At 45.9% G+C, this 12,832-nt stretch overlaps 1 protein-coding gene across 1 annotated transcript; it reads left to right on the top strand.

Moving 5' to 3' along the window:
- Positions 1 to 310: 310 nt before the first annotated feature.
- Positions 311 to 11,623, top strand: LOC128844916 (ATP-sensitive inward rectifier potassium channel 12). Its single transcript, XM_054043059.1, has 2 exons — positions 311 to 1,668; positions 11,406 to 11,623. Exon 1 carries the CDS (start codon positions 326 to 328, stop codon positions 1,637 to 1,639), a length of 1,314 nt encoding a protein of 437 aa, XP_053899034.1. The 5' UTR covers positions 311 to 325; the 3' UTR covers positions 1,640 to 1,668; positions 11,406 to 11,623.
- Positions 11,624 to 12,832: the final 1,209 nt, after the last annotated feature.

Genomic DNA, 12,832 nt, shown 5'->3' with positions numbered 1-12,832 from the left:
GCCCCTAAGAGCTAGAGTAAGTCACTTCACCCACCACTGAAATGCAGCCGCCTCTGGGGAGGAGCACACAGCTGTTTGATACAGCAACACTGCAGAACACATATTTGTTTCCATTTTGCCCTGCTCCGGTTCTGTGTCTGAATGGTAACGTGTGTCTTTGTTTTCTCATTGCAGAGTCTCTCACTGGATCTGTTTGGTGAAGTAGCAGCAAAGACTTTGCAGCCTTGGACTTCTCTTCTGCAACAGCTGTATTTGGGGGGGAGGGGGGCAGGGAAGGGGGGAGGGGAACATCAGAAGGAGTCAGCAGACCTTTCACGTTCTCTACATGCTTGACTCAGGGATGAGCACAGGCCGAGTCAACGCATACAGCATAGTATCCTCTGAGGAAGACGGGCTGAGGTTGACCACCATGCCAGGAGTCAACGGCTTTGGGAACGGTAAGATCCACACCAGGAGGAAATGCCGAAACAGGTTCGTGAAGAAGAATGGCCAGTGCAATGTTGAGTTCACCAACATGGATGACAAGCCTCAAAGATACATCGCTGACATGTTCACGACGTGCGTCGACATCCGCTGGAGGTACATGTTGTTGCTCTTCTCCCTTGCCTTTCTGGTGTCCTGGTTATTATTTGGGCTGATTTTCTGGCTCATTGCACTTGTCCATGGAGACCTAGAAAACCCAGCCGGGGATGACAACTTCAAGCCTTGTGTTCTTCAAGTGAACGGCTTTGTGGCTGCTTTTCTGTTCTCCATTGAAACTCAAACAACGATCGGCTATGGATTCCGCTGCGTGACAGAGGAGTGCCCGCTAGCCGTCTTCATGGTGGTGGTGCAGTCCATTGTGGGGTGTATAATCGACTCCTTCATGATTGGGGCAATCATGGCAAAGATGGCCAGGCCCAAGAAAAGGGCCCAAACGTTACTTTTCAGCCATAACGCTGTCGTGGCCATGAGAGATGGGAAGCTCTGCCTGATGTGGAGAGTTGGGAACCTTCGAAAAAGCCACATAGTGGAAGCCCACGTGAGAGCTCAGTTAATTAAGCCTCGAATCACCGAGGAGGGGGAGTATATTCCCCTCGATCAAATAGACATTGACGTTGGGTTTGACAAAGGCTTGGACCGTATTTTCTTGGTGTCGCCAATCACTATTCTTCATGAAATCAATGAGGAAAGCCCGCTGTTTGGAATTAGCCACCAGGACCTGGAAACAGATGACTTTGAAATTGTGGTGATCCTTGAAGGGATGGTAGAAGCCACAGCCATGACGACACAAGCTCGGAGCTCCTACCTGGCTAGCGAGATCCTGTGGGGCCACCGCTTTGAGCCCGTCCTGTTTGAGGAGAAAAACCAGTACAAAGTAGACTACTCGCACTTCCACAAAACCTACGAGGTGCCGTCAACCCCACGATGCAGTGCTAAGGACTTGGTGGAGAACAAATTCCTGCTCCCTAGCACCAACTCCTTCTGCTACGAGAATGAGCTTGCCTTCATGAGCCGTGATGAGGAGGAGGAGGAGGAAGAGGATGATGACAGCAGGGGTCTGGATGACCTGAACCCGGACAACAGGCATGAATTTGACAGGCTTCAGGCCACGATAGCACTGGATCAGAGGTCATATAGAAGGGAGTCCGAAATATGACCCAGGGCCCCTTCACTAACTGTTCTGAGGTTATTTTTCCTCTCATCTCTTCCCCTACCACCTGCTCAAATTATGCAGAACAATGCAAGTGCCATAGGAATGCTTGAGAAATTAGTATTGTTTGTAGTTTTAAGTTTCATTGCAATAACCACTGAACGGTCTGTGATAGGAAACCACAGCAGGCCACAGAGTGTTTTGAACTTCCAGTGTTGATAAAGCTATTAGAAAACGTACTGGAAGCAGATTCAATATGGCGGCACAGCTAAGGGAGAACACCGGGGGTGGGCTATGCAGGACTATCGTCTTTGCACGCAGAGAGCTGGTGATTTTGTTTTCTTTCACTCTGTGAAAATGAAAGCATTTTCATGAAGCTGAGCTCTGCGAGGTTCGAAAGGAGGAAATATCAGGAAACAAATCCTTTTTTGGTTTCGTTTTTTTTTTAACGGAACACAAAAATTATATATATTTCTGGCAGGAGATGTGGTTCAGTTGCACAAGACCGACACTTGAAAACACGTACCGTAAAGTACTCCTTTTTTAATTCGGGGCAAGGGAAATGAGGTTTTAATTTGTCAACTTCGTGCTCGGGAGACTGTTTACCAATAATAATAATGTAATAATCACACATTCAAAATGCGAGTCAATATATTTTTAAAACAAACAAGGCAACGATGAAGCCGCATGAATTGTTTTAGGGCAGACTCCCAGGGTGCTCAGCAGGCCGCCTCCTGGTTATTGGCTGGCAAAGCTTTGTAACCAGATCGCAGCACTGACTGGCTGAAGCCCAGTGGCAGTGAAAGCCAGGAGCACAATTACTGGCGACGTAACACAGGGAATGCTAGATTAGACTCTGGGATAAACAAACAATAAGAATAATAATTAACACGCCGATGGAAATATTTATCTGGGGGCTGGGGCGGGATTGGGCGTGGCCGCTGGGTTAACATTTTGGAGCACTGATATTTTCTTTTTTGCACCTTTGGCTAAAATGAGCTGGATTCTCGTTTGGGGTTAATCAGCTTTGCTCCGTTGAGTAGCTAAGGCGCAAGCGTTCTGTTCTGAGTCACTTGCAGGCAGTGGGGTTGTGACTGAGGATGAAATGTGGCCGCATGGGCCAGCCTTTAAATGGCGTAAATCTCATTGACTTCACATTTACACTCGCTTTGGATCTGACTCCGTATCTCCAGTGGGACCATTCAGAATGTTTATTTTTTTAAAGAATTGAATGGAAGTTCTTGAAGTCAGGTATTTCCCCTTTTTTCAGTGAACCTGATTCCCCCCCCCCCCCCCCCGCAAACAATTCAGTTGTTTTAAACATGAAAACCTATGTTCAATATATATATTTTTTGGTACTTTTGCACACAGCAAAATTCACAAGGAGTTGGTTGCCCTCCCTCGTATTAGCATCTATTCTATTCTTGAGCATGTTTGTAACTGATGAATTGCCCCAGCATTGGACAGTGCTACGTGCAAAGGCCAAAAAAGGGAACCAATGATTTCTCTGATTCAAACCTTATCTACTCTCAAACCAGGGGTCCCATGCCTTAGAGATGCAAAATTGTTCAGCTGTACACAGCTTTTCCCCAGCACCAGAATCCCTGCTTTGAATTGTTTCCTAGTCAAGCGCTCTTCCTCCAGCCTTACGGCATGTCATGTGTCGCTCCATATGGGTTCAGCCATGCAGCAAGAGCACAGAACAAATCATATGCAATAAACAGGGCCCACACTGCACACATTACAGGCTATTATTGATTACCGGCTGTTTGTTATTCCAAAAGGCACAAAAGATCATGCCTGTACTTGCGTGGGAGCTTTTGCTCCCAGAGGGAAAGGACCTCAGGGGCTCTCCGGCACTGTGCAGAGAAAAGATCCATCTCAAATCAGAATGAAATCATTACCGGGCCTATCATTACCTGTGTCCCAATGGCCTAAGGTTCATGTGGCCAGCTGTCACTTTCCTACATACTGAACTTCCCAGTGACAGCTAGTGGAGAGCTCAGAAACTCCTGCTCTAAAAATCCAGACTCCTGCCACTTCAAGTAAAGGAGAAACTCTAGTAGCTATTGGCAGTGTAGCGCCTATGACACACAATTGTGCAGCTTTTATTTTAGCCAACAGAGAGCAGCGGTGGGTGCACAGAACCACTAGCCAATTCATTTGCTATAGCATCCAGATCAGCGAAAGAGGCAATGAAAGGGAGGTGAAGGACCTGAGATATGGTCATCAGCCAAATCATTCATGACCCACACTCAGCTCTTGTTATCTTTCCAGGGCACTGCAAACCGTAATGAACGTAGCCTCCTCCAGTGCATGCGAGGAGTTAAGTATTGTCATCCCCTGCGGCACAGAGAGGTTAAAGGACTTGCTCAAGGCCACCGAGGGAGTTGGTGTCAGAGACAGGATTAGTCCTGTGCTCAGACCACCTGTGACTCTTGAGAGAGCTCCCACCTTTTCCTCAGCAGACCTGCTTCTCAAGCCAGAGTGCTGCACGGGCCCTCCTGTACCGCTGCGTTCTAAGCACTGGCTGGAACGTGCAACTTGGATGGTAACAATTCGCTCTAAGGAACAGGAGGGGTCACCAATACAGAGGTTACCTCTCCGGGGAATTTTCCTCCAAGTCGTCCTGGTACCATTTCCAGCGTCCGTGAGCCTTTCCAGCAGTGATTGAAAGCTCCATGCTGCTCACTCAAGGGGCTGCTTTATTTTTGGCTTCCTCTAAATGATGTGCAGTCCTGCTCTGTGGGGGAAGGGGGGAGAAAGCATCTGCTTCTCCTTGACAAATGTCAGCACTGCTGTGACTATTTTCGGCTGGCCTAGCGCATGGGCCTCCTGAATTCTAATCCCAGCTCTGCAAAGGACTTGACATGTGGCCTTGGGAAAGTCTCTTAATATGTCTCCCTCATTCCACCTGTAAAATCAGAGCGCTGCAGAGGGGAGATTGGAAAGATTAACTGGTTCATGTGACGGTCTCCCATGCTGCAGTGGTAGGGTTGCCAGTTTTGGTTGCACGTATGCCTGGAGGTTTCATCACATGACACCATCTTTAATTAAAGATGAGTCTTTAATTCCTGGAGACTTCAGGACAGGAATGGAGAGTTGGCAACTGTTGCGATGTCACTGATGTCATGGGAACTCTGAATCAGTATATGCCAGTGCAGGATGAGCGATGTTTGTCCAGTGCCCTGAAAATGTTTCAAAGCTGAGAATTTGTCCCCTGTGTAACTGGAGCATATGGACACACCATCAGAGATGGGCATGGCTGCCTAGAGATATAGTCACACCTGCCCTGCGAAGCCCCAGGGCAGAGGCATAACTTTTTTGTGTTTCTAAGGCAGAAAATGTAGATGTGATCCCACCCCCTTCCCTGCCCGGTTCCAGCTGAACCACACAACTTCCTTTCTTTGATTCGAGGGACAGTTTTGGTGCCTGCTTCTTGAGCAACAGTGGGGATGGGGGAGGGGAGGGCAAGGTTCTTTTCTTGCGGGTATTATTTATTTATTTTTCTTTTTTTCTAACATGCTTTTTTGGGGGTGGCTTTAGGTTCTTTTGAGAAAGATGCACAACTTTGCTGCTGTCGGGTTCCTTTCGTAATATGTATCACGGTCAATATTTGTATATAAAACTGAAAAGTGAGAAAAAAAATAGAGATGTCTTTAAGTAAATTATTGCTTTTAAAAAAAAAAAATTATATAATTGTACAGTCCCACCTGGGAGAATAGAATAATATATACATATGTATTTTTAAACTACTGCATAGGAGGATGTGAACTAGCTTGTGGAAAACCCATGCAGCCCTAGTGAATTGAATTTCAAAGACTTTTCCTCAGTCTTGTTCACACGCCCCCTACCCCGAACATCTCGCTAGTGAAGCACTAGCTCTGGAGAATAATGTTATATATAATGTATAGTTCTAGAGATGGAACGTGCTGTTACATAATGTATAGATTTTTTTTTTTTTTTTGCCTAACTGTGAGTGCTATAGTTGATCAGTCTTTTTACAACGATCAGGGAGCAATATAAGGATGTCCCTACAGTTTCCTCTAGGCTAACAAATAGTATTATTGCAGCAGAACGCAAACACTCAAAAAGAAAAGACGCCAAACAAAGTCTGGGTATTTGACGTTTGTAAAGAGGACCATCTCCCCCACCGTCGAGAAGCCTGCAATGCAATGAGCCGGCTACAGACTAAGAGCGCTCTTCGTGCGCATTGTATGTGTCGACAAGCCATTCATGCAAAAGTGTTTTGCTCTTCAAAGGGGTGGTCCTGGGTATGGTGGTGGGTGTGGCCAACCCATTAATGAACCGGGGGTTGCCTTTAAAAGGCGTGGCCTTCTGAAAGGGATGTGACACCACACCGCAGGGCTGAAGTGGAATAGGTCAGGAGTCACTGGACGGAGTTACTCTGGTACGGGTACATCGAAAGCAGAATTTGCCATGTGAAGAGATACTCTATCAACTTCAGTCCTGGTGTCTTCAGCCTGGATTCCACACAAATCTCAGCCCGACTCAGGGATTTCCTGACAGGCCAAGCAAGACAGGATTCTCCATGTGATTGGACAATGTTTGATCCAATCTCTGCCAAGCTTTTTGTGTTTCTTTGGTTGGTGTGTGGGATTGTTTTGTTTATTTGTGTTTAATTTCCTGAGTTCAGGGACAAGTAGGAGACCTTCATAGCCAACCAGAGACCGACACCTTTCTGGAAAGGGCTTTTTGAGCAGAGCAGGTGAAGTGGTGGGTAGGCAGAACACCTACCAGCCATTTCCTTGAAGCTTAAAACCCCGGTTATATCTAGTTAACTCCCTCGTGAGACTCTTGGTCCTCAGAGAATCTTTGACATCAGAGATGGAAAAGACCCACCAAGTCCTCTCTGTCATCCCGTCTGTATATAACTAACCCTCCCTTAGTCAGGGTTTGAGCAAACCTACATAAGTAACAGCTCCTTTGGAAAGGAATCATTTTGATTGGCTGGCTGGGACCCTGGGCCAGATCCTGCTCTCATTTTTGCTGGTGCAGCTCCAGTGAGGTCAATCCAGTTGCACTAGTGAAAGCAGAAACTGGTCTCTATCCTAAGATCCCTGGTTCAAGAGCACATTCCCTGCTTCCTCAAATACAGCTACACCCTGAGGCTTTGCAGAAGAACGGCAGAGGGAAAATTGAATCCCCATCCTCCCACCCAGGGGTTGGCAGAAGGTCTCCCTTCCCTCCTTGGATAGTTTCTGGGTGACTCTTAGCCCAGCTTTCTCCAAATGATAGATGATTCAGCTGTTGCTTGCATACAGGGAATGGAAACTGTCATGATAAGCCTTAGCTGCTTCTTATTTAATCTAGTGCACTTAGTCTTTGGGGCTGGGACAATCACTTACCTGTAACCTTTTGAGATTCGGTGCCTGCGTGACCTTCAAACCTTTTGTAGGAGACGAATTCAAAGCCACCTTTTCTATCTTTAATAAGGCAGAACAAATGTGTTTATTTTTAAACTTTCCTGCTCTTTTCTTTTCACTTGTGCTGAAGACCAAAAGAGTCGCTCCTCTTTTCCTTGCACTTCAAAAGGGAGCGCTGATGGGAGGAGTGTGTTTATAGAGCGTGTGTAACAGAGATAGGCCTCTCAAACCCCTCGCAATTCAGGGATGCTGGGATCTGGGGTGCGGCCTGTCCGGTTGTAGAATTAAAGCTCAGTTGTGAAATGTGGATTTGGGTTTGGGTCTAGGGAACCCAAACTCTCCAAAATGTCAGGTGTATTTAGATCTGGATATTCGTTTTAGGCCCATCTTCTAATAGCTATCAGAGCAGAATCCTCTTCGAGTCCCCCATTCAGCAAAGTGCTTTAGCATGTGCTTAAAGTTAGGTGCCTGGTTAAGTGCATTGCTTCATCCTGTGAATATGCCATGGGTGAATCAGAGCCATAGGGCCAACTCCTGAAGCCCTTACTCATGCCTTCTCAAGCTGACGTCAATGGGAGCGTTGCCTGAGCAAGGAACGAGTAAGGAACATCCTGATTTGGTCCATCGTGAACCATTTTCCTCCAAAGAGCGCAACTGGCAGATGGTGATGCACAGAGAGAATTCGCTGAATTTCATGTTCTTCTGTTCTGAAAAGAGCTTCGTTGTCTTTCACTTCGCCGTTTCTCTGCTCCACTGTCTGTGTGCCTGTGTGTATGTGTACACTGAAAAGCCAAGTGGAAGTTTTCTCAAGACCTTGCTGCCTTTGGCTAGTGCTTTAATGGTCCCCAGTTGACAATGAAATCTGGAACTGATTCTCCAGTGCCCTGATTCACAACTGAGCCTCGTGGAGTCACTCTCACTAGTGCAAAGTGAGTGAACAATCCCACCATTCTGACCTGGAGGCATTTGATGCTCACTTTGCACTGGTGTAGGGATTTGTCTAGACGGTGTGGCAATGCGCACTTAGAGGGATCTGAATTGTAAATCGCACCAATGTGTTATGCACTAACTGGCCCGTGTGGACCCTGCTGGCATGCAGTAAATGTTCCCTAAGGCATGTTAACATAGTACAGTTTCAACAGTACTACATCAATGCGAACTTCAATGCACACCAACAGAGTCAGATAGGCCAGTTAGTGTGCAACACGTTGCTCTTTAGAATTCACACCTCTCTAATGAGCATTGCTGTGCTGTGTAGACAAGGTGCCAGGTGCTGGAGAATCAGATACTGTATGCTCAGGCAGGTCAGTTGCCAGAGAACATTTGCTTCCTGGAAAATAAAAATTAAGTGGTGATAGAGTCCATTCTTGGAGGATTGTTTTTATATATAGTGGTTAGAGACGTTGCTGGGCTTTCTGGGCATATCTGTATCGGTTCCATCAGCACTGTTTGTTATGTGTTTCATAGCACATATATCTGAGATATATGTGACAATATACATAGAGAAGTAAAATGTATTTCATGCGACAAAACTGGCCAATTTTCATGTTCTTTTAAATATATATAAATATAAAAGTATCCAAAAGATATAAATAGCATAGAGAAAATAATCTAAATATGTAATAAATGTATTTTGATCTGTTTAAAATATGCTGTATATTTTAAAGTTCATAAAAAAATTGTCTGGTTGTATCGTATTTTAAATATATTTTATTACCTTGTTACTTGTCACATATATAATTTAAATGCGCAGCAAACTTGGTCAGACGTTGAGCAAAGATCTGGGCAAGCTATGCTGATCAGTAGGACGTTAAAATGAAGAGCATCAAGCCAGCAAGAGCAAAGAAGGAAGAAAGTATCTTAAGCTCTTCGTGGCGAGGTTTCCCTGCATCCTCTCTGTCGTAGTAGAAAGCCCAGTGATTGCTTGAAGCACTGATCTCTCAGTGGAAAGTTGGCATTCCGAGGTGATGGATCTGGTTCACGGGGGAGCAGCTAAGGGTTTAAAAGGGACTTGCTTGTGCTAACAAAACAGAAAATCCCCACGAGCTGAACAGATCTATCCACTTGCTGGTTTGATTGAGATAGCAAAGTTTCAAGGGCTGGGTTTGGGGTGGGGGAGGAGCATTGTCAAGCTTCGATGACAGGAAGCTGATGAAATATTTTTTTGGGACATGACGTTCTAAGTTTTTTAAGCTTTTTAGGAGACTGTAAAAATGGGACATGGCTTAAGAGATCTTTAGAACCCCAAGGCCCAACGATGGTCTCATTTACTGGTGTAAATCAGGAGTAACTCAATTGACGTCAATGTGGTTATGCCATTGTAGACGTGAGATCAGCATCGGGCCCTACAAAACAACAGGGAAAAGAGTTTCAGCCAACTCTTCTTTCCATCTTGCTGGAAGGTTAAAAATCTCCCTCACTTTCAGCAGACACAGGGAAGGGGTCACAGGAAGAATCAGTAGGGCGGAGAAAGGCAGCACAATGCCAACAAAGAGACGCTACTGAAACACACAGAAGAGAACCTACAATAGACTGGGTCTCCATACTAAGAGGAAAAGATGTGGAAGCAGAGAGGAGATTGGGAAATGTGTATTGAGCCAGAACAAAAATAGCCCAGCTGTGAAGATGGCCGAGTCCAAATCGCTATCCAAAAGTTTCTCCAGAGCAACAATATTCATTGTCCCACATGGCAGCATCAAGGGACCATTTGTCTGAAGTGTCCTTGAATTCCAGTGGGAGCCGTTTTCAGAGTGCACTGCTTCCATGAAAGGTTGTTACGTGACTTGAGCTCACATGAAAGCTCTCAAGATCTTTTAGCAACAGAAGGGAAATATGCTAGAAAGTAAATAATACATAGAGATTTATTACATGGTGGGCACAACGACACTGGGTCAGCCATTCTGGGTTTTCCTCTTAACTCTTGTACATGAGTTTTTGGGGGCCGGAGGGCACAGGGGTTGCTGATCTGATCTGGAGCCTTTGCCAAATAGGTCTGAGATCTGAATCCAGGCCAGGTTAGTAGTGTCCAAAAGTCAACATGCTTAGATGGCTGCTTGTTTGGTAGCCTGGTGATTTCAGTCCAGTTCCTTAGTAGAGAGCTCTGAGCATTACAAAAACCAGGGCCAACAGCTGGCTCTAATCAGCAACCTTTTGATCACCTCAACAGAAAGACCAAGAACACAAACAATTCAAGGGCTGGAGAAAATGCCTGGCAGTGAGAGATGTAAAGCACTCAGACTGTTTGGCTTATTAAAAAGAAGACTGAGAGGTGACTTGATTACAGTCTTTAACTAACTTCCTAGGGAGCAAATACTGGCTACTAAAAGGTTCTTTAATTTAGCGGAAAAAAGCACTGTGAGAACCAATGGTTGGAAGCTGAAGCCAGACACATTCAGATTAGAAATTAGGCACAAATTGTTAACAGTGAGGCTGATTAAACACTGGAACAAACTGCCAAAGGAAGTGGTGGATTCCCCATCTCTTGACCTCTTCAGAGCAAGACTGGATGCCTTTCTGGAAGAGACGCTTTAGCCAAAGACAAGCTCAGTACATGGGTAGCTGGGTGAAATGTAGTGATAGCCTGTGATAGCCAGGAGGTCAGACTAGATGATCTAATGGTCGCTTTGGGCTTTAAACTCTGTGAATGAATCTATGTCAACGAAACAGCTGCACGCTGAAGCCCCGAAGGGGAGAAGTGTTCAGGACGGCCGGTGCTGTACCTGTGTTGTGGATAAACAGAGAATTTCAGCCTCAGATCTGGCCCCCTTCAACAAAGCAAACATCCACTCCAAAGAGCTCTGGGGCCGGCGCTCTGAGTGTTTGCTTTTCTATTTAATCGTAATGAATAACGAAGTCGCTTGCACTATAAAAACCTAACTCCAAATAAATAAGCACCTGTCTTAATAGCACAGAAGCTAGGAAAGCCCCAGAGGAAGCTCACACTTTGGACCCAACTCGTCCCCTTGCATCTGTGTTGGAACAGGTATCTCTGCGGCATGGGGATGACTTACCTATTGAAGCAAATGTGCTGCAAACACATACTCTGCATTTCACTTTAACGCTACATTTCTGGGTCCTGGTGGGTTAAACCTGGACCCCATTTTCCAAAGCGGATGCACCAGTCGAAAGATGAATATGCCTATAGCAGCGGCAAAAGCTGGGTAACTGCACATCTAGTCACTGGTTCGGACTCCTAGCAGGCAGGGAAGTTAATTTAACTGGAGAGACACCTGATTTACATGTTCAATTGCAAGTTTCCACAGCGGATGGGGGTGTGCGTGTGCATTCGGCACATGGGTTGTTGTGGGAGTGGCAGGCTCATGCATATCTTTTGCAGCCACATCCACTGAGTCCTTGTTTGGTTCTTTTTTGTTTTCCCAATACAGATGTTCGTGGATATGCCTGGGAGGCTAGATGACTTATATCAGAGAACATGGGTGAAAGGAAGAGATTGAGCCTTTGAAGAAGGATGGGGTCCTTGTTCTGTAGGAGACAACCTGTGCCCCCTATTGTCACTCACGAGGGAGTGGACAAAAAGAACTTCTATCACCACATCCAACTTGCCAAGCACCATGGCCCCAGCAAATAAATTAAATGCCTATTAGCTGTTATACATGTGGTGGTTTCTTAAATATGCTAATAGGAAGCGTCTGTGTTCAGTCCAGTGAACCCTCAACAAGTTTTGAGGGTTAAGAATCTAATTACATTGCTGATCAAATGACTGTTACATGGCGAGCAGAGGCATTTGGGGCTATTAATTACACCACCAGAAAACCTTTTCAACAATCAAGGCCTGTTTGGCTGCTTAAACACTGACTAGGCAGAGAAGTTTTATCCATTTTCTATTAATCACCACCCTGCCCAAGGACCTTCCGACCTAGATCACAGCCCGGCTTCAAGTAAGTGTCGAGTGCTATTTATTCATGCACCACTATCGGTACACATAGAACAAAGGACCCAGGGCCTGATCCAGACGGGAGTCTTTCCTTTGTCTTCTATCGATTTTGGCTCCCATCCACAGTGAGTTTCAGGCAGGCTGGAGTTTGGATCAATATTGTTGTGGATAGCAGGGCTGACAGGCAGGCAGCCATTACTCGCTAACATATTGTAACTTCAGTTGATATTTTTTCAAGCCTTTCAGTCCCTGGAGATTCTGTTACTCCCAGGACAGAAGGGTTATGCCCAGTAAAGAATACTCATGTGATGCCAGGAACACACCTTAGCATCAGTCCTGACATCCAAGGGTATAGCATGGGAAGGGTTAAACTGCAGCTTTTCTTGGTATGCTCTGTCTCATGCCCAATTCGCTAAAAGACTGAGAAGGCAGAAGTGGCTGTGTTAAAGTGAACAGGCTGACCAAAGAGAGCTCAGTGTCCTACTGCTAACTGCAGGGCAGGATGGCAGAGTCCAGCAACAAGGGGAGAAGATCTTTTGTTTTAATCTGTGTTTAACTGTGTTGTCTTCCTGTGGGAATTATCATTAGAGCCAGTACTGGGGCTCTTGGACTTAATGCACCAGACAAAGTCACCCAGGAAATGCCCCCTACTAGACCAAGGTTGCTGGAGGGGTGCGGGGAATCTTTGTGGAAGGAACCCCACCAGGGAAATCCACAACTGAATTCCCACCACCAGGCCTTACAGAAGGGAAGCGGGGGTTGCAGCTGATGCGAAAGCCAGACGCTTCTCTCAGTCACTCCAGTGTAAATCTGGAGCGACTTCATTGACCTGCGTGGGAATTCTGGATGCACCAGTGTGTGTCTGAGACAAGAATCTGGCCTAACCAGCAAGCACACAGAATGGTGTGATATGATCAA

The sequence above is a fragment of the Malaclemys terrapin genome, chromosome 10, assembly GCF_027887155.1.
Source record: "Malaclemys terrapin pileata isolate rMalTer1 chromosome 10, rMalTer1.hap1, whole genome shotgun sequence".
Classification (NCBI taxonomy): Eukaryota; Metazoa; Chordata; order Testudines; family Emydidae; genus Malaclemys; species Malaclemys terrapin.
This window is presented reverse-complemented; position numbering and strand designations above follow the sequence as displayed.

Bases quoted from the DNA above. Each gene is read 5' to 3' on its own strand.
- LOC128844916 (XM_054043059.1), top strand. From the start codon at position 326: ATGCTTGACTCAGGGATGAGCACAGGCCGAGTCAACGCATACAGCATA.